We start from the raw sequence: 26,597 nt of genomic DNA, 5'->3' as shown, positions 1-26,597 counted from the left end.
TACTTTGAAGACTAGGCTTAAAACATCCTTTTTTTAACTTATAATTGGAGTGGCTTAGATCACCCTGAGCTATCTCTGTAGTTATGCTGCTATAGACTTAGGCTGCTGAATGACATCAGCGTCTATTTTTGTCACTCTGCTGAGTTCTCCTACTGTTCTCCAATTTGTATTGTTTGTTGTTATATCAACTTTTAGTTATCTGTAATTTTTCTTTTCATAATAGGTACACCTGTTAAAAGTTAAATCGGTCCCCGGATCACGGCACAAATAGGCGAACTTTGAATCGTATTGCCGCAGACAAATACGCCTTCTTCTCTGTGCATCTTGGTGCTTTTACGCACCAGCCTGGACAGGGAAGCGTTGTGTACAGCAATCAAAATCAAGGAGTTGGCATAACACGTGACCATTTAGGCTACTGACATGATTATCCAATACAGAAAATACTTTCTCACATCTTTTATATATTTTTTGTAAATTTTTCCACTATTTATTCATGATTATCCAACATTTTTCTTAGTTATCCTCAATAACAGTATGTTAGATAATCCATCAGGCCACTGAAACTAATTAATTTCCCCCTATTAGGATGATAAAGTTTATCTTATTTAAATATTGTAATATTGTATGATTGTTAAAGCAGTTTATGTGCTCATTTCCTTCACTGTTTAACCGGTGGATCAGCCAGTCTTTCTGTGCTTCCACCATCTTCTCTTAGCCTCGCTAAAAGTCCTCTTCACTACTCCTAACATTTTGTCATATTAGGAGCTCTCTTAAAGCTTAAGATGTTTTGTGAATAACTGTTATCTTACAGAGGTCAAATTCTAAGAAAAAATTTAGAATTCGGGAAATTATAAGATTTTTCCAAATATTACGTCACTAAGAGCTACTTTTAGTCGTAGGATTCTTTGTGAATATGGGCACAGGTAATTTCCCTGCTGAATATTTGTACTTAAGTTAAAGTGAGACTCATGATCTATTTCAGGGGTTTTTATACATCCTCAGCAGGGTTGCCACTGGTATGGGCATCACTAGATCCGGGCAGGATGTTGACACCTTAAGCCAAGCACAGTGCTGTACTAGCTTGGCAAAAACTGGACAAGGACAGAACACGCAGTCCCAGAGTCTGATTAGAATGGTTTTGTCTTGATATGCACACAAGAGATCGGTTACAACTCACCATATTGACACAACAGTGTGCATCTACATATACTGTATTTAGCAAAGTATGTTAGTGCACTGTCAAAGTGAAACGTTATATGGTTTAGAACATCAAACTGCAGGAGCTACGATGTTTTAGGTTTGCAAGGATTCATTTTCATGTGTTTGAAGTAAACTCTTGTTATTTGAACATACAGTCCCTAGATGAGGTCCTTCCAATAATTTAGAGCATCTTAATGAGGATGCAACATCTGGCAAAAAACTTAAATGGTGACTTGCAATGCATATGCTGTTGAAATACAGAATATTATGCATGTCATCCGCTGATTGGCCTGCATTCTGTTTCTTCTTCTATGTAGAGGTGATTCAGGCATCCTAACTCAAGAACAAACTGATGGAGACACTTTACTAGCCAGGCCATCATTCTAACCTATATCTTAAAGGTTATCGGGCTTGATTTGTCATTTAGCCTGTTTTAATTGATACTTGTACATGGATGCTTACTGATTTTAGTGTTGCTAAATTCATTATGTGATTGTTTCTGTGTGTGGGGGTATTTTCTATGTTTTCTTGTCCCATCTTGCTGTAAGAAGAATTTCCCTAAGGGAACAACATAAAGTGATAGTGATACTGATTGTACTGGCCTGACATACATTATCTTAATCAGTACAATCAAGATATGATTCAGTCTCAGAAAGCTAGTCACTCATTGCCTCATTAGCAGTGGAACTAATTTTGTTTTAAAAGGGAACAGTCTGCCCCAGCTTTGCTTATTTTGTAGCACTTGAGATCATTTAAGAAGAACTTCCTGTCAAAGATCATTCTGCCTTCTGTCCTCCAGTCTTTCTTTGTGGATCACAACAGCCGAGCCACCACCTTTATCGACCCCCGGATCCCGCTCCAGAACGGCCGACTGCCAGGCCACCTTGCCCACAGACAGCACCTGCAGAGACTCCGTAGCTACAGTGCAGGAGAGGTATTCACAGCAACCAGTTCTGCTGTCACTCATCACAGTTTAGCATCAGTACAGTTCTGGTCAGATGTTTCCATCCACTCATCTTGGGCATGTCATATCAAGTTTGGACTTTTCTAAATTGATTTCAGCTGTTCTTTTTACAGCATGAAATGGTTAATAGACATACTTTTAATGATTAAAACATGAATGGAGAGCAGAGATGGGAATTTATTATGTATTTTCTCTAATATAATTCAAAAGTATACTTACTCAACTCCAAATTCCTGGACTGCACCTCAAATCAACGCCTAGCTAGTTTGAATATAGGTCTTCCAACAGAAAAAAAACTTTATGAGGTTTTCCTTTTAGTGTGTCTGTTTAAAATGTTGAATAAACTGTTACACTTTTGCTTGTAAGTTATGCCAATGAGCTGGAGTCAGCTTAATCTCATTTAGCTAGAACTAAATTGTATTGAAACATGAGAATAGTTTTTTTTTACCCGTCATATGAGAAGGAACCTGATGCCCCTGAGGTGAGTCTACAGCTGTCAGTGTGTCAGTGAACAGTACGTCCTGTCTGTGTTTGTACTCAGGCCTCTGAAGTGTCCAGGAGCCGTGGGGCTTCTCTGACGACCCGGCCCGGTAACAGTCTGGTAGCGGCCATACGCAGCCACCATCAAACTGAATCGCAGCAGCTGACCGCTCTCTGTAAGCACTCCCATAACATTTAGTCCTTGCGGTGGAATAACTGCATGCAGTTAAAACCAGAAGTTTACATAAAAACAAACATAAGCTTCTTTTCTCATTATCAGACATGAAATCTGAATAAACTTTTCCTGTCTTAGGGCCGTTAGAATTACCAAAATTATCTCTATTAGCTAAATGGCAGAACAACGAGAGAAGGATTATTTTTAACAAAACAATGTCTTACTTTCTTCATATTCAGAAGTTCACATACACTAAAACCATTATGCCTTTAAACAATCTGGGAATGCCCAGATGATGATGATGTCATGTCTGTCTTCTTCTCAAAGCTTCTGAAAACAGCTTTATTGACAACATTTGAGTTGATTTGAGACACACCTGTGGATGTTTTAAAGGCACTATCCTGCACAAATTCGAACCATGAGTGAGGAGAACAGTTTAGTGTGATCTGTAAGCCCCGCCCCTAACAGTTTTTTCCCCAATGAGAAACCCTCGATATGCACTCACCTCAAGCTCGTGCACAATCCTCCGGAGGAAACAATTTCCTTAATGTTCTTTGCCCTAAATGGCTCCATCTTGGGTAAATGAAATTTTCTGATATCAACACTTACATGCAGGATATGTTGTTCTGTTGACATACACTAGTGTGCACATGCTGGAGGAGCTGCTGCTTAGCAATGGCTCCACGCCCTCGTTGTGCCGTTGGCAGAGAAAAGTCGTTACGGGTTGTCCCTATTTCGCTACTTATTCCTACTGTAATGTCAGTTCGGGACGTGACAGACTGCATTTCCTAGATGCAATGTGGTCAAAATGGCCACCAACTCCCATCATGCAACACGGCCTAAAATGGCCGCCGACCCTAATGACGAAGCGACGAGATAACGTTGCTATGATGATAAGAATATAATGCAGCCGCACGCTGCATTCTGCCTTCTTACTTGGTGCCCCGCCAGACTAGGAAGACACACAGCTGTTTCATTCCGTTGGGATTTTCCCCACGTGCTACATGCTCAATTTTCTCGCTGGACCAAGATTTACCGAAGCAACTTCGTCCCTGCACTGCCGATGCAGGAGGTTGACTTAAAAAGAAGTACTTTCAAACCCACTTTGATCGAAGACTGAGAGCCGTTTATCTCCCGGTGATCGTAAAATGGACCACGCTTTTGTTTTGGCTGAACAAAGCGTCTAGAAGCCAAGAGAGAGAGACGAAGGGACTTCTCCTCTCGTTCCCCCGCTGGCCGTCGCACCGGCTCGCTGAGCTGAACCAGATCTGCAGACTCGGAGCGCCCCCGGACCCTAGCCGGGGCAATGTCAGAGTAAAGAAAGATTTCCCCCTTTTTTTGTTTCTCTTTCACCCATAAGGTGAGATTATTTAATTGTGCCAGGGCAGTATTATTAGGATTTATTTTAATGCTTGTTTACTCCAAGACGGAGTTGTTTTAACTGCTGAATATTTCTGATGTATGCGCACACATTTTGTAAGTGATTTTGGCTGTGTTGATATGTGGTTCTTATAAGTGGCTCCGCCGAGAGCCGATTTTTCCATCTTTTTTCCTCTCTCTTTGCTTTCTCCTTATCAGTTCAACCTCCTTGTGCACCCTTCTTCTAGTTTGCGCATTTTCTTTGAATTTCTCATTCAGGCCACCTCTTAATCAAGGTACCACCCCACCTTAGCGTAAGCGTTGATTACGTCATTAAGATCTCCCCTTACGCATCACGCAAGGTGATGCGTAAGAGTCACGTGTCGTCATAGTCGCCATCTTGGGAAGGTGCAGCATAGCCAAGCTGTAACTAGCTTGTTGATAACGTTGAGGCGCCCATCCAGTTTCTCAGAGCTGTCTCTGCCTTTCAATGCCGCAACGTCAAATGCCGACGTCTTGAATGTGATGTTTAAACAACTGAGTTGAACTAAGATTTGCTACCTCTTATTTTAATCCATTTTTGATCTTTATTTTCACATATATTTTGCATGTTTAGTTTAGTAGTGAGTAGAGCTTCCAAGGTTGTGGAATCAGAATAATTACTGTAACATGGAATTGCTTTTGGTTCAATAAAGACAACGTGTGGAATTATTAAGGTTTGTTCATTCCAATTTAGAATTGCATTTTTTTTTTGCAAAATTTTTTTTTCAGAATATAGAGTTGCCTCTTTTTTGAGTTAACATCCGACATAAATACAGAGACACTATCATTGGATTGGTGATAAGGAGTAAGGGTTTAAACTCTAATTGCAGTTATAATTTGAATTATCAACGCTGCTGGATAAATCTCATCGGACAGAAACCGATCAGGCCTCTTGTTCCAGCATAAATGAGTCCATAACAGCTAATTGATATGGCTCACCACCATTTGAGCCATATTTTGTTATAGCTACTGTTTGAGTTTGAATGACCTATTATTAAAATTATAATACCAAATTAAAATTAATAATAATAATCATATTCCAACAGCTTCTGGCATAACACTTCAAAAAACAACCTGACTTGCTCGATCCCACAATCAATTAGTCAATTGTTATTACCAAATTACATCTTTTAACTCATAATACGTTGCGTAACAAGCAGTATTCTTAACCAGACACAAATAAATACAGGTGTAATTCCTTTAAAGGCACACCTAAAACATTCTGACTCATTGTGCAACATCATGGGAAAGTCAAAAGAAATCAGCCAGGGTATCAGGAAGAGAATTGTAGACTTGAAAAAGTCTGGTACATCTTTAAGGGGCCATTTCTGAACACCTGAAGGTGTCATGTTCATCTGTTCAATTATACGCAAGTATAAACACCATGGAACCGTCCAGCCATCATACTGCTCAGGCAGAGGGTGGGTTTTGTCTCACAGACAAAACCCACCACGTCTTACATGCTTTGGTCCAAAATGTGCACCAAACCAAAAACCTGAGGCCAATGATCTTGTTAAGATGCTGGTTGAAGCTAGTCAGAGGATGCCATTATCCACAAAGAAATGAGAACTGTACCAACATGGGCTGAAAAGCTACTCTGCAAGAAGAAGCCATTACTCCAAAAGCAGCACAAAAAGCCAGATTACAGTCTGCAGATACACACACGGACAAGGAAATGAAGTTTTGGAGTTATCTCCTGTGGTCTGACAAAACTAACCTTGAACTGTTTGGCCATAATGACCATCAATAAATTTGGAGGAAGAAGCCTGAGAACACCATCTGTCTTTCAGGCCTTTGGTTGTTGTTTGTGGACCAAAGTGCAGGAAAGAGTTCGGGAGTCGCATGATGAACTGAAGGTGATTTATTAAAGAACAATGCAACAAACTTACAGGCAGGATAGACGAAGACAAGGACCATGGGGAAACATAAGGGGCAGACTAGAGCAGAGGTAGCATAAGGACCTAATAGGATGATGGGACCTCTCAATACTAAAAACCTAGGGATCATAACACCCAACTATGAAATACGGAGGTGGCGGGATCATGTTGTGGGGCTGCTTTGCTGCACTTCACGAAATAGATGACATCATGAGAAAAGAACATTATTTGGAAATTCTGAAGCAGCATCTCAAGACATGGACAAGAAAGTTGAAGCTTGGGCACAAATGTGTCTGCCAAATGAACAATGACCCAAAGCATACAGCCAAACTGGCTTCAAAGTGGCTTAAGGATTACAAAGTCAATGTTTTGGAGCGGCCATCACAAAGCCCTGATCTCAATCCTATTGAACATTTATGGGCAGAGCTGAAAGGAATGTGCAAGCAAGGCAACCTGAAAACTTGACTCAGTTCCACCGGTTTTGTCAGGAGGAATGGGCCAAAGTTCCTGCCAACTTTTGTCTGAAGCTCGTGGAAGGACATCCAAAATATTTAACCCAAGTCATGCAGTTTAAGGGCAAGGGTCCCACATATTAACAAAAATGTATGTAAACTTCTGACCTTCAAGGAAGTAATAAAACAAGGTCTAAACAATTATCACTCCCTAGATTCTGGCTTTTAAAAGATATAAATAATTTTGGTAATTCTAACGGACAGTAGAGCTTTATTCAGATTTTATGCCTGACAGTGAGAGGAAAATGCTTGTCCCTTTTTATAGTGTATGTAAACTTCTGGGTTCAACTGTATAAAACATGTTGTGCTGTGAAAATGTATCTATCTCTCTCAGAGTTCTTCTAGTTTTGATATTTTCACACTTAAAGGTAGGGTCTGTGATTTTTCCGGAGGTTTCGCCAAGTCCCTTTTTGAATAACTGCTCATGCACAAGACCGTCTTACCCTGCTCTTCAGGGAGATTGTGTGAAAACAATTATCCAAATCCACTTTGGTCTTATTTCTTTCTACTGAGGCCTTCCACTTCTTCTCATAAACCTGAACGCGGTGCCCTTCTTGCGACTCCCAGCCATGTTCAAAGTATACCATGAAAGCAACGGAGCTACAATGAATGGCTAACCGCTAACAAAGAGAACCTGAGTAAAACCAAAACTTAAATAATGGTTTAATTTATTTACAGACTCTTTAAGCTATTTAAACCATCTGACCATTTCTCACCGTCTATGAGAAAATATCATCTCTCCGAACTATGATAAACCACATTTTTTGTTTCATTTTCCCCTTGTCTTGACTACTGCCAGATGCGTGTTTCATAGAATAATTTCAAACTAACCTGTCTGACCGCATAAAGTGAGCTAAAGGATCTCACAAAGACATAATACACATCATTCCCTAATCTACATACATTTAACAAGAGGTCGGTCTTAAAAGGGCAATTTCTAAGTCTTGGGGACTCCAGAGCATCAAAATGAGAGTATTACCCACAGATCAGAATCAGAATCAGGCATACTTTAATAATCCCAGAGGGAAATTACTTTTGTTACACGGTGTGCGATTTGCAAAAAAAACAGAGGGGGGGATCTTTATAAATGAACATAACAACAAGGTTATGTGGCCTGCATGCGGTCTGGCTGGAGACAGCATGTAACCTGTCCTGGGCGGAAGGGTGGAGAAATCAGCTGCTGCTGCTTCTTGTCTTGTGACGCTGCCTGCAAATCTTCATCATCCACCAAAGTTAGTCCTGTAACATTACCATGGCTGTTTGTCCCGTCATCTACTCTTGACCTTTTCTGTTGATTTTTCGGGCCGAAATATAACAAAATACTTTGGGAGTGGGTATTAGTTTACTTTAACCGCTTTGAGCAGAAAACATATTAATACTCTTTAAAAACAGACAACAAAAAATTAAATTAACAAATAAGAAGGACACAAGACATGTATTTATATTAGGGCTGTCAAACGATTCAAAATTTTAGTTTAAATCGATTAATTACATAATGTCGATAGTTAACTCGAGATTAATTGCAAATTAATTGCATGTTTTATCCTTTTATTTCTGAAAGTGTAATAGCCTTTTTGGGCATTTTAATATACAATTTTGCAATAAATGACACTAATAAAATACATGCTTGTACAAAAAATATTTTTATTTTGTTATTTTTCAAGCACTTTTCAGAATTGGAATGAAAACATCCTAGTGCCAAATGTTAAACTCTGGACTAATCATGACGCCCTGATGTTTACACAATGTGTAAATAAATTTGTAAATAAATACAATGACGATATATTTTTTTGCCTCTTAAACAAAGATAGAAATGGTATTAGGCATATATATATAAATTAATAAAAATTTTGCATTTCAATAAAGTCATAAGTTTTATTGTTCATTTTTTCACTCTCTCTCTCACACATCTAATTCTGAGCTTTCACACCAGCAACAATATTTTTGCTTGCTGTTTATATCCATATTCATATAGTTTAAGCCTGGAAAAAGGTTTTAAATTTCCAGGTCATTCCAGTCTTACACTTTGCTTGCAACTGGGCAGGAGCTTAGTACCCTGAAAGAGACTGTTTAGCAACTGTTTAGTAACTCCAGGTCCTTCATTTGGCAATGTAATTCAGCCTTAATTTGTCAAATACAGAGAAAACAAATTAATAAGCATTAAAGTGCGGTTTATGGGTTGGGTTTCTGCAATGTTATCAGCATGTTAAAAACTCATCTTCAGAACCAATGTCTGCTCAAAATGGTGATCTGCACCAAGTAATCTACTTTCAGCAGTTATCACCGGTTATTGCACCGTAAACTGCAGAAAATACGTGCAGAGTTGCTCTGTCTGCCTTTACTACCGTCGGCTCCTATGGTGGAGGGATATTTCAGTTGGATACACTCAAAGCGTCTAGTGAAGGCAGGTCTCTTAATAACCGCTGTTTCGTCACTTATTTTAGAGCTCAAATAAGCGATTTCACTTTCAGAAACGTCCCAAAAAAACCACAACCCGTGACTCATGAAATTTACAAACGCCTTCAGAATAAAACAAGCCCAAAGTCGCATGAAATAAACAGTCTGTGCAACAGTGAGCGCGGGTCTGTTTTGCTACAGTCTCAAGAGCTCTTGAAACTATGGAAAGCGCAGAGGATAAAAGAAACACAGTCCGGAGAGAACGGCGTGAAAAAAACATTGTGAACGATGTGTTTTGACGCGCAATTAACGGCGACAAAAAAATTTCGGCGTTGTGGTTAACTAAGTTAACGCGTTAAAACGGACAGCCCTACTTTATATAAATTTTTAAAAATCCATAATATTACTTAGGAATGTATCCCCCCCAGGGATAAAACATGAATGACCAGAGGGGGGGACGTCACAAACAGAGGGGGGGTAGATCCACCCCATCCCCCCCAGCAAATCGCACCCAGTATATATATATATATATATATATATATATATATATATATATATATAAATATATATGTGTATGTATGTGTATATGTATATGTGTGTATATATATATATGTGTATATGTATATGTGTGTATATATATATATATATGTGTATATATATATATATATATATATATATATATATATATGTATATGTATATTGTTGTGCAAATATACACTGTTTAATGTTATTTAATGTTTATTAAATAACCCTCTGTCTGTTAAGTTTTGTCTGGTGATGATCAGCTCTTAATCTCATATCAAGACAATGGTTGAAAGAGATTAATTTGAGCACCAGCGATCTTTTAACAGCAAACCCTGCACACACATTGAATAAAGGAGTGACAACTTCCTTTCAAGTCCAAGAATTTAATAACAGAAATAAAATGAGCATCCAGAGAACATCACTATGTAATGCTGTTTATCTGAATTAACACAATATTTCGATTAACAAATCCTCTCTACTAAGCAAGTGAAACATAACTAAACTACTAAGCAAAATGAAGATAAAAAGAACCTAAGCTAAGGAACTATTTACATGCAAAACAAAATACATAACAAAAATGGTTGGTCATAATCAGGATACTTCAGTGAATTCTGGTTCACTGCAGTTCTGATTCCAAAAGAAAAAAAAACATGGAATGGAGTTAAAAACATTTGGCATGTGTCCGTCCGTCCGTCTTCTTCCGCTTATCCGGGGTCGGGTCGCGGGGGCAGCAGCTTCAGTAGGGAGGCCCAGACGTCCCTCTCCCCGGCCACTTGGGCCAGCTCCTCAGGAGGAATCCCAAGGCGTTCCCAGGCCAGCCGGGAGACATAGTCCCTCCAGCGTGTCCTGGGTCTTCCCCTGGGCCTCCTCCCGGTGCCTGGACGTGCCCGGAACACCTCACCAGGGAGGTGTCCAGGAGGCATCCTGACCAGATGCCCGAGCCACCTCAACTGGCTCCTCTCGACGTGGAGGAGCAGCGGCTCTACTCTGAGTCCTCCCCGGATGACTGAGCTCCTCACCCTATCTCTAAGGGAGAGCCCAGACACACTACGGAGAAAACTAATTTCAGCCGCTTGTATCCGGGATCTCGTTCTTTCGGTCACGACCCAAAGCTCGTGACCATAGATGAGGGTAGGAACGTAGATCTACCGGTAAATCGAGAGCTTCGCCTTTTGGCTCAGCTCTCTCTTCACCACAACGGATCGGTACAGCGCCCGCTTCACAGCAGACGCTGCACCAATCCGCCTGTCGATCTCCCGCTCCATCCTCCCCTCTTTCGTGAAAAAGACCCCAAGATACTTGAACTCCTCCACTAGGGGCAGCACATCCTCCCCAACCCGGAGAAGGCACTCTACCCTTTTCCGGTTCAAGACCATGGTCTCGGATTTGGAGGCACTGATTTTCATCCCGGCCGCTTCGCACTTGGCTGCGAACCGCTCCAGTGAGAGCTGTAGATCACGCCCTGATGAAGCCAATAGGACCACGTCATCCGCGAATAGCAGAGACGCAATCCTAAGGCCACCAAAACGGATCCCCTCAACACCTTGGCTGCGCCTAGAAATTCTGTCCATAAAAGTTATGAACAGAATCGGTGACAAAGGGCAGCCTTGGCGGAGTCCAACTCTCACCGGAAACGAGTCCGACTTACTGCCGGCAATGCGGACCAGACTCTGACACCGGTCGTACAGAGACCTGACAGCCCTTATTAAAGGGCCCAGTACTCCATACTCCCGGAGTACCCCCCCCCACAGGATCCCTCGGGGGACACGGTCGAATGCCTTCTCCAGATCCACAAAGCACATGTAGACTGGTTGGGCAAACTCCCATGCCCCCTCCAGAATCCTGCTGAGGGTATAGAGCTGGTCCAGTGTTCCACGGCCAGGACGAAAACCACGCTGCTCTTCCTGAATCCGAGATTCGACTATCCGACGGACCCTCCTTTCCAGAACCACTGAATAGACCTTACCAGGGAGGCTTAAGAGTGTGATTCCCCTGTAGTTGGAACACACCCTCCGGTCCCCCTTTTTAAATAGGGGGACCACCACCCCAGTCTGCCAATCCAGGGGAACTGCCCCCGATGTCCACGCAATGCTGCAGAGCCGCGTTAACCAACACAGCCCCACAACATCCAGAGCCTTAAGGTACTCAGGGCGAATCTCATCCACCCCCGGGGCCTTGCCACCGAGGAGCTTTTTAACAACCTCGGCAACCTCAGCACCAGAGATGGGAGAACCTGACCCAGAGTCCTCAGGCTCTGCTTCCACAATGGAAGACGTGTTGGTGGGATTAAGGAGGTCTTCGAAGTATTCCGCCCACCGAAACACAACGTCCCGAGTCGAGGTCAGCAGCACACCACCCCCACTGTAAACAGTGTTGGTACTGCACTGCTTCCCCCTCCTGAGACGCCGGATAGTGGACCAGAATCGCTTCGAAGCCGTACGGAAGTCTTTCTCCATGGCCTCTCCGAACTCTTCCCACGCCCGAGTTTTTGCCTCGGCGACCAGCCGAGCCGCCTGCCGCTTCGACTGCCGGTACACATCAGCTGCTTCCGGAGTCCCACAGGCCAAAAAAGCCCGATAGGACTCCTTCTTCAGCTTGACGGCTTCCCTCACCGCTGGTGTCCACCAGCGGGTTCGAGGGTTGCCGCCGCGACATGCACCGACAACCTTGCGGCCACAGCTCTGACTAGCCGCCTCAACAATAGAGGTTAATGAACATGGTCCATTCAGACTCAATGTCCCCCGCCTCCCTCGGGACGTGTTTAAAGTTCTCCCGGAGGTGGGAGTTAAAGCTCCGCCTCACAGGGGACTCCGCCAGACGTTCCCAGCAAACCCTCACAGTACGTTTGGGCCTGCCCGGTCGGATCGGCTTCCTCCCCCGCCATCGGAGCCAACTCACCACCAGGTAGTGGTCGGTGGAGAGCTCCGCCCCTCTCTTCACCTGAGTGTCCAAGACATACGGCCGTAGATCAGATGAAACAACAACAAAGTCGATCATTGAACTGCGACCTAGGGTGTCCTGGTGCCAAGAGCACATATGGACACCCGTATGCTTGAACATGGTGTTTGTGATGGACAATCCATGACGAGCACAGAAGTCCAACAACAAAACACCACTCGAGTTCAGATCAGGTGGGCCATTCCTCCCAACCACGCCCCTCCAGGTCCCACTGTCATTGCCCACGTGAGCGTTGAAGTCCCCCAGCAAAACGAGGGAGTCCCCAGGAGGGGCACTCTCCAGTACCCCTTCCAAGGACTCCAAAAAGGGTGGGTAATCTGAACTGCTGTTTGGCCGGAAGCGCAAACAACAGTCAGAACCCGTCCCCCCACACGAATGCGGAGGGAGGCCACCCTCTCGTTCACCGGGGGAAACCCCAACGTGCAGGCACCGAGATGGGGGGCAACAAGTATGCCAACCCCAGCTCGGCGCCTCTCACCATGGGCAACTCCAGAGTGGAAGAATGTCCAGCCCCTCTCAAGGAGACTGGTTCCGGAGCCAGAGCGGTGCGTCGAGGTGAGTCCGACTATCTCTAGTCGGAACCTCTCAACCTTGCGCACAAGCTCAGGCTCCTTCCCCACCAGAGAGGTGACATTCCACGTCCCAAGAGCCAGCTTCTGCAGCCGAGGATCGGAACGCCAAGGTCCCCGCCCTCTACTGCTACCCATTACACAATGCACCCGACCCCTTTGGCCCCTCCGACTGGCATGTGTGTCTGACAGGGTGGTCACATGCATGTGTTGGCATGTGTTTCAATCCATTCACAATGCAAAGCCCAAGTTAAGCAAAACAATATTTGACGAAATAATATTTTGTTCAAGTTAAAGAACCAAAGATCACCTTAAAGAATGTGAATCGTGGTTAAATTAGCTTAACTAATTCAGAACAACATTTGACATGTGTTTCAACCCATTCACAATGCAAAGCACCAGTTAACCAGAACATTATTTTGAGAAAATAACATTCTGGTTACTGATTTGCCCAGTAAAATCATTTAAACCTTATGGCCGAGTTTGGTAATGCGATTCTCCGGGCGTCTAGGGTCGCTGTAGCAAATCAGTGGCTAAAAGGTTACAGCATAAAGTTATCAAAATTGCCTTTACACCAACATTAATATTCGATAGTAATGCGGGGATAAGGCTCATAGCACCATCGAAGGATGGCAGAGCCGAACGATTAAGCTTTGTGCTTTAAACAAACTCCTTTTGAAATGTCCGGGACCGAATGTTAGAGAGGCTAATAGCATTAAGGCTAGCGTGAGCTACCTGTTAGCCTTTTGTTCTAAAGCATTATATGTCCAACGAGTTACAGACATTTCCCAATAAACCATTTTACTTCACCCTCAGCTCCCTGTCCAAACCTGTCTTTTGTCTCGTGTCAATTCTGTCCAGTTTGGCCATTCACAGAAGGAGCGTTCAAGGAGGGAAGTTGTTGGCTTGTTGTTGGCGGGCTAGCGCTTAGCTCTACAGCACCATATGGACAGTCTCTGACACTGTTGCAGTTCGATTTAAGCAGATTTCTCCTCAGCTATAGGGAAGTGGCTCCTGTGCCGGCTTTTCAGCTCTGTGTTGCCTGGAACCAGCTCCATCTGGGGTCCGCTGAGAAAGCAAAACAAAGGTGGCATAGACAGATTCCTTCACTTTGGCATCTGTTTTTAAGCAGAAGTGAGAGACTTATCTTTGAATCGGCTGGCAGTTTCTCCCGATGCCAGGGAGGAACTAAGTTTCAGAAAGGCTCATTTCTCACTCAGCTCGTGGCCTCTTCCAGGCCCCATGTATGGCTCCTACAGGGCCTTCAGTCACATTGCTGCTGAGGAAGGAGACCCCCCCCCCTCTCCTTGGGAGCTCCAGAGGAGTGCTGGTCGTCTGAGGGTTTTGAGGAGTGTGGAGAAAAAAAAACAGAGGTGTGCTGTGACGGGGGGGAGAGGACAGTCCCCTGAGGGGCCCCAGTGTTGCTGACCACCCTGTCAGACACACAGTTCTGTAGGCGTACATACTGTGGTCTGCCCGTCAGGTAATCAACAATCTAGGACACGATGGGGGCCTCCGCCTGCATCGCAGTCATCTTCTCACCCATTAGAGCCGGACGGATGGTATTGAAGGCACTGGAGAAATCAAAGAACATGATTCTCACAGTGCTCGCCGGCTTGTCCAGATGATTGTAGACTGTTCAGCAGGAAGATGATGCTGTCCTCAACTACCAGGCGAGGCTGGCAGGCGAACTGTAGTGGATCAGACCATGGGCCTTAGCTGCTCCAGGACTAGCCTCTCAAAGGTCTTCATGATATGGTATGTCAGTGCCACCGGTCTGTAGTCATGAGGGCCGCTATGGCGATGAAGTTTGATGTCACAGGTCATACGCTGTGGCAAGACTGAGCACAGCAACAAAACATAAGGTAGTTATAGTGCATCAGCAAGGTCTCTCCCAGACAAAGATTTCAAAGCAGACTGGGTTTTCAAGATTTGCTGTTGAAGCTCTTTTAAAGAACCCCAATAAACGGGCAACGTTGAGGATCATAGACCCCAGTGGTCGACCAAGCAAACTTAGCATAGCAGATGGAAAGCACATTGAGATTATCCGTCTGTCGGTCCATCCGTCCGTTTTCTTCCGCTTATCCAGGGTCGGGTCGCGGGGGTAGCAGCTTCAGTAGGGAGATTATTAATAATTGAGATTATTTTCTTTTGAAATCAAAAGATTTCCTGCAATGCCATCATCTCACAAATGGCAGAAATCAGTGAGACCCAGGTACACAATATGGAGAAGTCTGGCCAGAAGTGGAAGAGTTGCAGCCAAAGAGCCATCCCTCCAACATGGAGGGATGGCTGTAGCAGAAGGCAGTTTGTAGCAGAAGGCAGTTTGTTCGCCGAAGGCAGTTTGTTCGCCGAAGGACTGGAGAGCTATAAAATAATGTCTGCAGGCAACAGTGAAGCACAGTGCAGGTTCCTTTGAAGTTTTGAGCTGCATTTCTGCAGATGGAGTTGGAGATAGGGTTTGGATTAACATAGTCCTCCATGCTGAGAAGTACAGGCAGATACTTATTCATTATGCAGTACCATCAGGGAGATGTATGGTTGGCCCCAAATGAATTCAGTAATACAGTCAAGGTCATTAAGAACTATCTTCAGTGTAAAGATGAACAAAAAGTACTGGAAGTGGTGGTATGGTCCCCACAGAGCCCTGATCTCAACATCATCGAGTTGATTACATGAAGAGACAGAAGGATCTGATAAAGGCTACATCCCCACAAGATCTGTGGCCAGTTCTCCAAGATGTTTTGAACAGCCTACCAGCCAAGTTCCTTCAAAAAACACTGTGACAGTGTTCCTAGAAGAATTGAAGTCAAAGGGTAGTCTCACCAGATACTGATTTGATTTAGACTGGACTTCTGTTCATTCACTGCATTTTATTAACTGATGAAAATTAGCCATGGATACTTCAACTGTTGAACAGCATTTTTTCACACTTTTGCACAGCACTGTAAATCTCAGATTTAAAATTATGAATTAGTGAATTCTCAAACTTCCTTTGAGTTAAAAGTTGTTTCAATTCAGTTCCAAAGCTTATCCACTATAAACTAGTCATGAATTTTGCTGTTTTTGCTTTCTTTCCAGAAGTCACTGAATAGCCAGTTAGCAGTTTCTAATCACTCAGGGCAAAGTGTTTAACATCTAAAGGCTCCTCTGTGTGTGTCTCTCACAGCTTACAATGACAAGATAGTGGCGTTCCTGCGTCAGTCCAACATATTTGACATGTTGCAGGAGCGACAGCCAAGTCTAAGCAGAAACCATGCACTAAGGTAAGTATGGTCAATGGCACTGTAAGTTGGGTTAGGGTTAGGGTTGCTGTGAGAGGATTGTACCTTTTGTTTAAGTTAAGGTTAGGGTTATGCTATGAAGGAGAATAAATGTTTTAGCTCCATTGTTACGTGGATATTTGGAAACAATGAGTCCAAATGGCTCAATTCACAGATACGATAAGAGCTAAACACAATTCATGATATCTAACCACAGATAAATGATGATCTTGTATTCTTGTGTTTTTGGATTTATCAGAGAAAAGATCCACTACATCCGGACAGAAGGTACTCAGGGTGTGGAGAAGCTGTCTTGTGATGCAGACCTTGTTATCCTGTTAAGGTAAAGCTGCATGAAAGTGAACAAGAGTCAGATTAACAAAGCTGGTGGAAATCAGTATCTGGTCACAGATTTAAGGTGTAGGAGTATGACTGTCCAGTGCTGCTTTAGATTTGAAAACCGCCCTCGTTTATCTCGTACCGCATGCCTGGCTCATCTATGTCTTTATGTCTCTTGTTTTGTCCGCTGGTGCACATTCATGTGCCATCCCCAAAGTGCCCCCTTAAAATCAGGGGTAGGAAATCAGCCTGAGCTATTTTGGTATGCTGAAGCCTTGAGTTAGTTTCACTGGAACTGATGAAGAACAGCCCAATTCCATAATCCGAACTTTACACTTGATACAGACCGGTCAGCCAAGTGCCACTCTCTGTGTTAGACCCGCTTGTCTACTGGATTTCCAGACAGAAACATTAGTCATCAGTCAAGAAAACACATCTCCACTGCCGAAGAGTCCAGGAGTGTCATCCTTTAAACCACTGCATCTGACACTTTGCATTGCACTCAGTGATGCAAGACAGCTGCCTGGCAATGCAAACCCATTCCATACAGTTGTCTACAGCCTGTTCTTGAGCTAATCTGAAGGCCAGATGAAGATTAGAGTTCTATTGCGACTGACTGTGCAAAAGGTCCCACTCTACCCCTCAGCAGTCACCCTCTAAATAGCAATAGTTGGGTAACCTCTAACTGCCAGTAATGTACCCACCAGATGTCTGTCTATGGCTGAGACACAAAGTTCACAGGGGGGTGGAGTTGCTGAATTGTAAAGAAAGGAAGGAGACAGAAAATATGTGATTCAGCAACAGAATATGATTTAGCTGTGTTCCAGATATCATGCAGCCCTACAATGTAAGCTGCATTACCCTTGGTTAAGATTTTGGCAACACAATGTTTATTGTTCCAAGAACCTAATGCTACAAACTGAAGTAAAACATGAGAGTCAGACCACCAAACTGTGCAGAAGTTAGAGCAAAGACTAAAAACGTTTGTCATTTAGAAGTCACCTTACAGTCAACTACTTCTTACAGACTTGGGGCTGTGGCATACTAAAGTGTACAAAAAACGTAGCAAATTTAATTCAGTTCAGTTTCTCAACTCATTTAATTTACATAGCAGCAGTTCAAAATGCATTGTCAACACAAGGCACTTTAACAAAGGTCAGTTCAAGCCAATAATCCAGACAGATTCCAAGTCGATTACAGCCACTACAAAATCATCCTAGTTATCAAACAAAGCTGTCAGGTTCAAATGTAGCTCTGCAGGAGGAGCAGTTAAAGTAATTTGGAGTTAAACCTGCATCAGACACGATGGTTAATCTTTACCTCCTCTCCTGCCTGTCCTTACAACTCCCAGTGATGTGTGACTTTTTATAATAGAACGTAAACGTTATTGTCTTTGCCAGATGGTGACAGAAATGTTTCTTTGACAGGGCTCCCTGCTCCTACAGTAAAATAAACACTTTAAGATGCACATAAAAAATACATGAAACAAGTCTTAGAAGTGTGTAAAAACAGAGTTGTTATTTTAAAGTGATGAAGGTGGATATTGCAAATGGACTAAATGACTTGTAAATGTGTTACGGGGCCAGGGGGACTTTAAACCTGCTGGGTGCGGCTGGTGTGAGCGATGGAGGGGATGTGAGGATCTTCTGGGATCCTTCCTTCATAGAGCAGTTGTGCGGTTCAGAAATGTTGAACCGATTATTTTTGCTGGCCTGGTGTTGTGTGTTACCGTGAGAACATTGTAGCAGGATAAAATGTTGTGGTAAAGTCAGTGACCTGCATTCAAATGTCGGTCTTGATATTAAAATGTTGTTTGTGATAACGTCACATCTCTTTCTGCTTTGCAGTTTATTTGAAGAGGAAATCATGTCGTACATCCCCCCTCATCCCATCCATCCCGGCTTCGGCTTCTCCCCTCGCTGTTCGCCTGCCTCGTCCCCACAGAACTCTCCTGGTGGGTTTTCTAGTTGCTCGTGTATCAACCTGACAGCACCAGACTCTGCGCTTCACTCTAGCAGACGCACACAAAGCAAATACCAGCAATCATCACTGTTCAGCTGAGCCAGCTGGCTTTCTCAACCCGAGGTTCTTAATGAGCTGCGGCACATCTATTAGAGACCACAAGAGTGTGTGTGTGTGCGTGCGTGCGTGCGTGCGTGCGTGCGTGCGTGCGTGCGTGCGTGCGTGTGTGTGTGTGTGTTGATGGGTCGTTCTAAAAAAGGAAACTGGGTCACAGTAGGGAAGTGTAGCTTGTAATTATGCTTTTATTTGCTGTGTTATTGTCTTTGGGAAAAACATGATTTGGAAGAACCGCCAGGGCAAACCAGGGCATGATGAATACAGGCTTTCATCTTCAACTGCTGAGCCTATTGGCAAGGAGGGAAGATTCAGCTACGCTAAACGGACTCTTTGACCCCTGGTCTTGAGTTTCTTCTCCCTTCTGTTGAAAGGGAAACCCCAAGGAGATTTCCTGACCCAGACTGGGTGACAGTACCTACTCTGCTACAGGTCTGACGCTCAATCTATTTAATGTCATACAGTGGTGGAGAGAAAACCGTAAAGGGACTTAAAAGCGAAACACACAAATAATCAACCAGTTCAACAATGGATTCACAAGATATGCAGAGACCGGCCAATCCCAGTGGACAACTTGTTTATCACAAAGGGTGATGTTGCCCACAGAATGTGCGACATGGAATAAAAGACCCTAAAGACACATCTCTGTCAGATTTTAAAGTGACAACACCAAAACAGAAGGTCGCTGACTCCATGAAAGGCAAATCCTTAAACATAGTTTCTAACAAAAGTAAAGTCACTATAAATGTGTAATATCCTGTTATTTAAAGTCACATTTTAAAAACACTGGATAACATCCTGTCCCCATCTGACAGCTCATCAAGCTGCACATCTTACATTAAGCCGCAATATCAAGAGCTAATTATTTATTTTCTGAAGCAATTTTGTGCAGAGCTCCACAGATCAAAATTATATTGCAGACTTCCTCCACCTGTAGAGCAGAGGTCATTCAGCTACCACTCCTCCAGTACTGCAGCCGGGTGTAGCCCTCCACAGGGGTCTATGCTGACGTGCACGCTGCTGATCTCCAGCTGAAACATTCCGCTGTCCAAAAACCCATCATGGATGACACCTGCACTGTTACAACCTAGGCGTGCCAAGTTCCCCTTCTTAAAGGTGGTTCTAGATCATGGCATGTCTCCATGATGACATGGCTCAAAGACCAAATAGACGGGATTTAATAGGCAGAAAATCTCAATTACACATAACAGTCCACAGCTGCACACTGTTTAAATCTGCTGACTTACTTCATGTCATGATCTTCCACTGTTTAATGTTATGTGGAAATGGTGGAATTGATCACACATCGTCCAGACCAATAGAATAGTTCTAAGTCTTGCCAAAACAGTCAGACAGTGGCGGCTGGTGAAAAAAAATCTTGGTGGGGCTGGCCAATAGATTTCCCTGCCTAACCCAGTACATGCATTTATATTAAAGGTCGGAAAACTACTATGATTCCGCAATAAGCATTTAATTAATAAAAAAACACTGTTCACAAAGGATTATTTTGGTGGTTTTGTCTTATTAATCCCTTTCACAGACTCATGCCAGAGGGTTTGCATACATTGTACATGTACGTATATTATTACGAAACTAACGTTTACGTTTTGACTTAAATATATATCCTATTTTTTTATTTATATAATGATTTAACTAGAACAATGACTAGTGCAAAATTAAGTTGTATTTACCGGAGATGAAGTGTAGACTGCAAATTCTGTCATGGTATGATGGCTCCCACAGTCGATTAGGATTGTCTGCCTGCATCCTTTTCATTGAAATTATCCATTTCTTTCTTCTTTCTTCGTCCTTCGGTAAACAAAAGAAACGTACATCCGACGATTTAGATTGCCTCTGTGTGCAACCAGGAGCACAAGTCGTAGGCATTGTTTAGGTTCCAAAAATAAACTAAAAGTACGCTCTAATTCACCCGTTTTGTCACGCTGGTAAGCAAAAACAGTACTGTTTTTGGCGACCACCGTGACCCGGATGTAGCGCGGATGTAGCTCGTGACGTCACGCGTGCAGCTAGGGCTATGACTCCAGGAGCCCCAAACCCATTCATTTTGGCGATGCTGATTGGCCAAATATTTATAAATCTTCCCTAGCAACAGTATACGATTGGTTATTTCGCTACACTTGTAGGGCTTCTTGAGTCACAGCCCCACAAGTGTAGAAGAAGAGAAATGATACGTTCTGTTGGTGGAATGCACTCTTAAATGAGAGTCAATTGATAGAGTCCATTAGTAGAAGTGTTTTAATAATTATTATTACATGTAGCCACGTACTATTAAGTAAAAACTGACATTAATAATACTTTTAAAATCTATATATATTTTGACTCTTCCCCTCCACATCTAGGGAGGGCAGCGCCCGAGCGCCCCCTATGGGCCAGCCGCCACTGCAGTCAGATATATGCAAAATCTTGAGTTTTGCCAGACCTGTCCTAAAATATGTCCAAGTTCAAAAGCTCAGCTTAAACACATCACTAATTTACTAAGCCATGTGTATATAGCATGAATAAAGTTTGGTTTCCCCTCCACTGCAGATGTTAGAAATAGATGTATCTATGCTATAATGGGGCGATAATGGGGCGAGAGGTGGCCTACACCCCAGGCACACTACCAGTCCACCACAGGGCAACACAGAGATACGCGGGACAAGCAACCAGGCACACATTCATTCCTAAGGGCCATCCAGAGGGACCAGTTAACCATTCTGTTGGACCTTGGGAGGAAGCTGGAGAATCCAGAGAGGACTCGCTCATGTGCAAGCACAAGGCAGTGTTTAACCATGCCGCCCTAGTCATAAGTTGGTGCAGTCAAATTAAATCCATTAGTCCAAATAGTAAAAAGATTTATATCTAAGGAAAATCAGTTGATTGCATCAAGCTCCTAACTTTGCAACAATCACTTCCCTGAAACGAGCCTGTAGCAACAGTGGATAGTCAATTACATGTGTTATGGCTTGGTAGCAATCTCTTATTCTGATCATGCATGAAGCAACAGTGGAGAGCAGACCTGCCCTTTACAGGAAGCAACCTTCAGCAGAACCAGCCTCAGTGTGAGAAGCGATCTGCCACGACCAACTGACGGTTGAAGAAGACGGAGCAGAGACAAAAGTGAATAATTAAAAACAACATAAGGGTGCTGGACTGGGGAGTAGTTAAAAAAGTAGTTCATAGTAACAGTAGCTGCCTCAGTAGCTTCATCTAGAGAAACATATTCATACATAGAAGCTCTGAGCCATTGCTTAACTCTTCTTCTTTGCCATAAAAAACAGAAAAACAGTTAGTTGCAGCAGTATCTACCTCACGGACCAAAACTGGGAGTTGGTTCCACAGGAGAGAAGCCTGATTACAGAAGGATCTACCTCCCATTCTACTTTTAGAGACTCTAGGAATCACCAATAGACCTGCAGTCTGAGAGCAAAGTGCTCTGTTAGTTTAGCACATGCAAATATGAAGGAACATATGGATTAGATCTCTGATGTATGATGGAGCTTAATTATTCCGATCCTCAGGGAAACAGCTTCTTCAGGTGGGCATTGATTGGACACAGTTACCATCCTCATGATGTCTAACTAGTTTTCTATTCAGACATCTGAAAGAGACTGGCTAGCCCATTTTGTCTTGCTTTACTGTTAAACACATGCTGGAAAACTGTCATGATGGGTTCAGTTTTCTTTTAGCAAGCCCACATGCAGAACACAAAACAGGAGAGGTAGGATCAGTGTTAAATGATTTAATAATGATCACACAATTATCGGTGAGAATCAGGATGGCCTGGTCCTGGGGAAACGACAGTGACGGCAACAATGGTTCACTATGAGGAAAGAGCAGAGTGGTGAGTTCAGGGGTTGTGGGAAGAAAGGAAATCTCACTGAGAAAACAGGCTGATCTTACTTTGAAGTAGAGGAACGGAGTCTTGGAGGGGAAACAATGTATGTCAGGCGTCTTAGTCCTTGGTGGGTCCAGAAACATCAGAGGAGTGCGGCGGGAGGCGGACAGGCAGGCTCGGGAGCAGTGGAAAAAACGGAGGAGTGGTACGGCCGCCAGCCGTGGAGTCCAGGAGATGATTGCAAACAACGGAGAGGTGAGTCTGAGAACTCGGGCAACCTGTGGGTACTTTCCACGGCGTCACGAGGGTGGTTCAAAAACCAGGAAATCAACTAGGATCTCACCAAGGGATCGCCTAAAGGCAACGGAAGAAACAAAGATAATTACTAGGAAGTTCAAAGACAACTAGAAAACACAGAGACAGGCTCAGGGGGCTCAGAGATACCATGATTGGCTAACACTCAGGCGCCGTTGGGCTGGCGGCCAACTCCTTAAATCTGAGCCACTGATGAAGATGATCGCGAACAGCTGTGGATGATGATGCACCGCACTCCAACCGGAACCTGTCGCCCTCTGGTGGTAAACGGTGGTAAGGGCGCACAGGAGCTCCCACCATGCAGCCAGAATCCCGGAACATAACAGTACCCCCCCTTCAACGGTCGCCACCTGGCGGCCTAGACGAACTGGACGGCAACGAGGAACGATAGTCAGAGATAAGGGAAGGGTCTAAGATGGAAGAACCCGAGACCCAGGATCGTTCCTCCGGACCGTAACCCTCCCAATCGACGAGGTACTGCCAGCCGCGACCTCGCCGACGGGAGTCCACGATCCGACGGACGGTGTATGCAGGATGACCATCAATGTCACGGGGGGGTGGAGGGGGTTCGGCTGGAGGGCAGAGCGTGCTGGTCTGGACAGGTTTAATCTGGGACACGTGGAAGGTGGGGTGGACGCGGAGGGAGGCGGGCAGACGGAGACGGACAGCAGACGGGTTGATTATGGCTTCAATGGGGAACGGACCAATGTATCGGGGAGAGAGTTTCTTGGAAATGGATTTGAGCGGAATGTCACGTGAAGAAAGCCAAACCTGTTGACCTGGGATGTATATGGGTGCTGGTCTCCTCTTACGGTCAGCCATGCGCTTATTTCTGTCTGCAGTTTGGTTGAGGTTACGGATAATGGTGCTCCAGACTTTCTGACAACGACGGATGTGATGACGGACGGAGGTGACTGAAATATTCTTTTCCTCTGATGAAAGAAGAGGGGGTTGATAACCAATGGAAGCCTCGAACGGGGACATACCGGTAGCTGCCGAGATGTGGCTGTTGTGAGCGTACTCCACCCAAGGAAGGAATTGGGCCCAGTCAGAGGGGTTGGTGGAGGTAAAGCAGCGGAGGGTGGTTTCCAAGTCCTGGTTGAGCCGTTCGGTCTGACCGTTGGTCTGGGGGTGAAAGCCGGAAGAGAGTGAGACAGATGCATTGAGAGCCGAACAGAAACTTTTCCAAACCTGGGAGATGAACTGAGGACCTCGGTCAGAGAGGATGTCCTGTGGGATGCCATGGAGTCGGAAAACGTGTTTTATCAGAAGTTGAGCGGTTTGAAAAGCTGTGGGTAACTTACGGAGAGGAACGAAGTGGCAGGCCTTGGAGAAACGATCGACGATAGAGAGGATGGTGGTCATGCCCTTGGAAGGAGGTAGGCCGGTAACAAAATCTATAGATACATGAGACCATGGCCGTTTGGGAACGGGGAGAGGTTGCAGAAGGCCAGATGGTGGTTGGTGAGAGGTTTTATTTCTAGAACAGGTGGTGCAGGCTTGGACATACTCACTGACATCTTTATGGACAGAGGGCCACCAAAACTTGCGGTTGACAAGTGCTATGGTACGGCTGATTCCGGGGTGTGCAGAGAATTTGGAGGCATGGATCCAGTGGAGAAAACGGGCTCGGACAGAGACAGGAACGTAGAGCTTGTTGGGTGGACAGGTGTTGGGTGCAGGTTCTGTCAACTGAGCTTGTTTAATGATGCCTTCGATCTCCCAGGTAACGGTGGCGACAGTACAACTGGGAGGGAGAATGGTGGCAGGAGCCTTCTCAGAATCATCAGGTGAGTACAGGCGGGAAAGTGCGTCAGGTTTGATGTTACGGGAACCAGGGCGATATGAGATGGAGAGATTGAATCGAGAGAAAAACAGTGACCAGCGTGACTGACGTGGGTTGAGCCTCCGGGCAGACTGAAGGTAGGACAGGTTCTTGTGATCGGTCCAGACCAGCACCGGATGCTCTGCTCCCTCCAGCCAATGTCTCCATTCTTCCAGGGCTAATTTTATAGCTAATAGCTCTCGATCTCCCACATCGTAGTTTCTCTCTGGAGGTGATAGTCTGCGGGAAAAAAAGGCACATGGGTGAGTCTTATTGTCGCGAGGAGAGATCTGGGATAAAACTGCACCAACTCCGGTGTCTGAGGCGTCGACTTCAACAATGAACTGTCGGGACGGGTCTGGCTGAATCAGGATGGGTGCGTTGGCAAAGAGGGCCTTGAGGCGTGAGAACGCCGCTTCTGCCTCCGGAGTCCAACTAAAAGGGATCTTGGAAGAGGTTAGTGCCGTTAGTGGTAAAGCTGTCTGACTGTAGTTTCTGATAAAACGGCGGTAAAAGTTTGCAAATCCGAGGAAGCGTTGGAGCTGCTTGCGGGTTTCGGGTGTGGGCCACTGCAGTACTGCCTGGATCTTTTCCTCCGTTGGCCGTACCTGTCCGCCCCCTAATATGAAACCCAAGAAGGAAATGGACGGCTTGTGGAACTCACACTTCTCAACTTTGACAAATAGTTTGTTTTCGAGTAGTCTTTGGAGAACCATGCGAACGTGGCGTTTATGTTCCTCCAGCGTCTGTGAATAAATAAGAATGTCATCCAGGTATACGAAAACGAAGATGTTCAGAAAGTCTCTTAAAACATCGTTTACTAGAGCTTGGAAAAATGCAGGCGCATTGGATAAGCCAAATGGCATCACGCAGTACTCGAAATGGCCAATAGGGGTCTTAAATGCGGTCTTCCACTCGTCACCCTTGCGTATACGCAGAAGATGGTAGGCGTTTCTCAGGTCGAGCTTGGAAAAAATTGTAGAACCATGTACTGGTTCGAAGGCCGATGATAATAATGGCAGGGGATACTTATTCTTAACTGTAATATTGTTTAACCCTCTATAGTCTATGCAGGGTCTCAGGGATCCATCTTTCTTCCCAACAAAAAAAAATCCAGCTCCCATAGGGGAAGATGAGGTGCGGATTATACCGGCTGCCAAGGACTCTTTTATATATTTCTCCATAGTTTCTCTTTCAGGTCGAGAAATGTTGTACAAGCGACTGGTGGGTAACGGAGCACCCGGCAGGAGATCTATGGAACAATCATATGGACGGTGAGGAGGGAGAGAAAGAGCCTTGGACTTACTGAACACAGGAGCGAGATCGTGGTAATCAGAGGGGATTGTGGAGAGATCGACCGGGTCCGCCTCCTGAGGCTCAGCCGGTGAAGGACCTGGGGGAACAGCTGAGCGGAGACAAGATGAGTGACATGAAGTGGACCAGGATTCCAGGTGTTTTTCGGTCCAATTTATTTGTGGGTTGTGAAGTTGTAACCAGTGGAAACCTAAAATTATGGGGGAATTGGCTGATGAAAATACAAAAAATGAAATAAACTCACTGTGGTTACCAGAAATGATAAGGTGGAGTGGTTTGGTTTTATGTGTGATGTGTGGCAGCGTTTTTCCATCTAAAGCAGTAACTCGCAGTGGAACAGGTAGTGGTTCGGTCTCTATTCTCATTTGTTTAACCAGGGAGTCGTCGATTAAATCTTGCTCACAACCAGAGTCGACTAGGGCGGATAAAGAAAATGACTGGGTCTGAATCAATATGGTTGCGGGCAACAGTAAGCGAGGAGAGTTTCTTTCGCTGGGATGGTCCGCCAACCTCCTCGCCGCTACTGGCGGACCGGAAGGTTTAAACGAACCGGACAATTGACCAGAAAA

The 26,597-nt window shown here is 44.5% G+C and overlaps 1 protein-coding gene across 4 annotated transcripts in view; it reads left to right on the top strand.

The window, feature by feature from the left end:
• LOC105920646 (E3 ubiquitin-protein ligase HECW1) overlaps window positions 1–26,597 on the top strand; it is a 159,764-nt gene that overhangs the window by 105,202 nt on the left and 27,965 nt on the right. For all 4 annotated transcript variants that reach the window (XM_036125186.1, XM_036125184.1, XM_036125185.1 and 1 more), the window contains 5 exons: window positions 2,000–2,134; window positions 2,706–2,820; window positions 16,228–16,324; window positions 16,581–16,664; window positions 18,508–18,614. In XM_036125186.1, the coding sequence (XP_035981079.1) occupies window positions 2,000–2,134; window positions 2,706–2,820; window positions 16,228–16,324; window positions 16,581–16,664; window positions 18,508–18,614 (538 nt within the window). The remainder of the gene's footprint in view (window positions 1–1,999; window positions 2,135–2,705; window positions 2,821–16,227; window positions 16,325–16,580; window positions 16,665–18,507; window positions 18,615–26,597) is intronic.

The sequence above is a fragment of the Fundulus heteroclitus genome, chromosome 21 (assembly GCF_011125445.2).
Source record: "Fundulus heteroclitus isolate FHET01 chromosome 21, MU-UCD_Fhet_4.1, whole genome shotgun sequence".
NCBI lineage: Eukaryota > Metazoa > Chordata > Actinopteri > Cyprinodontiformes > Fundulidae > Fundulus > Fundulus heteroclitus.
This window is presented reverse-complemented; position numbering and strand designations above follow the sequence as displayed.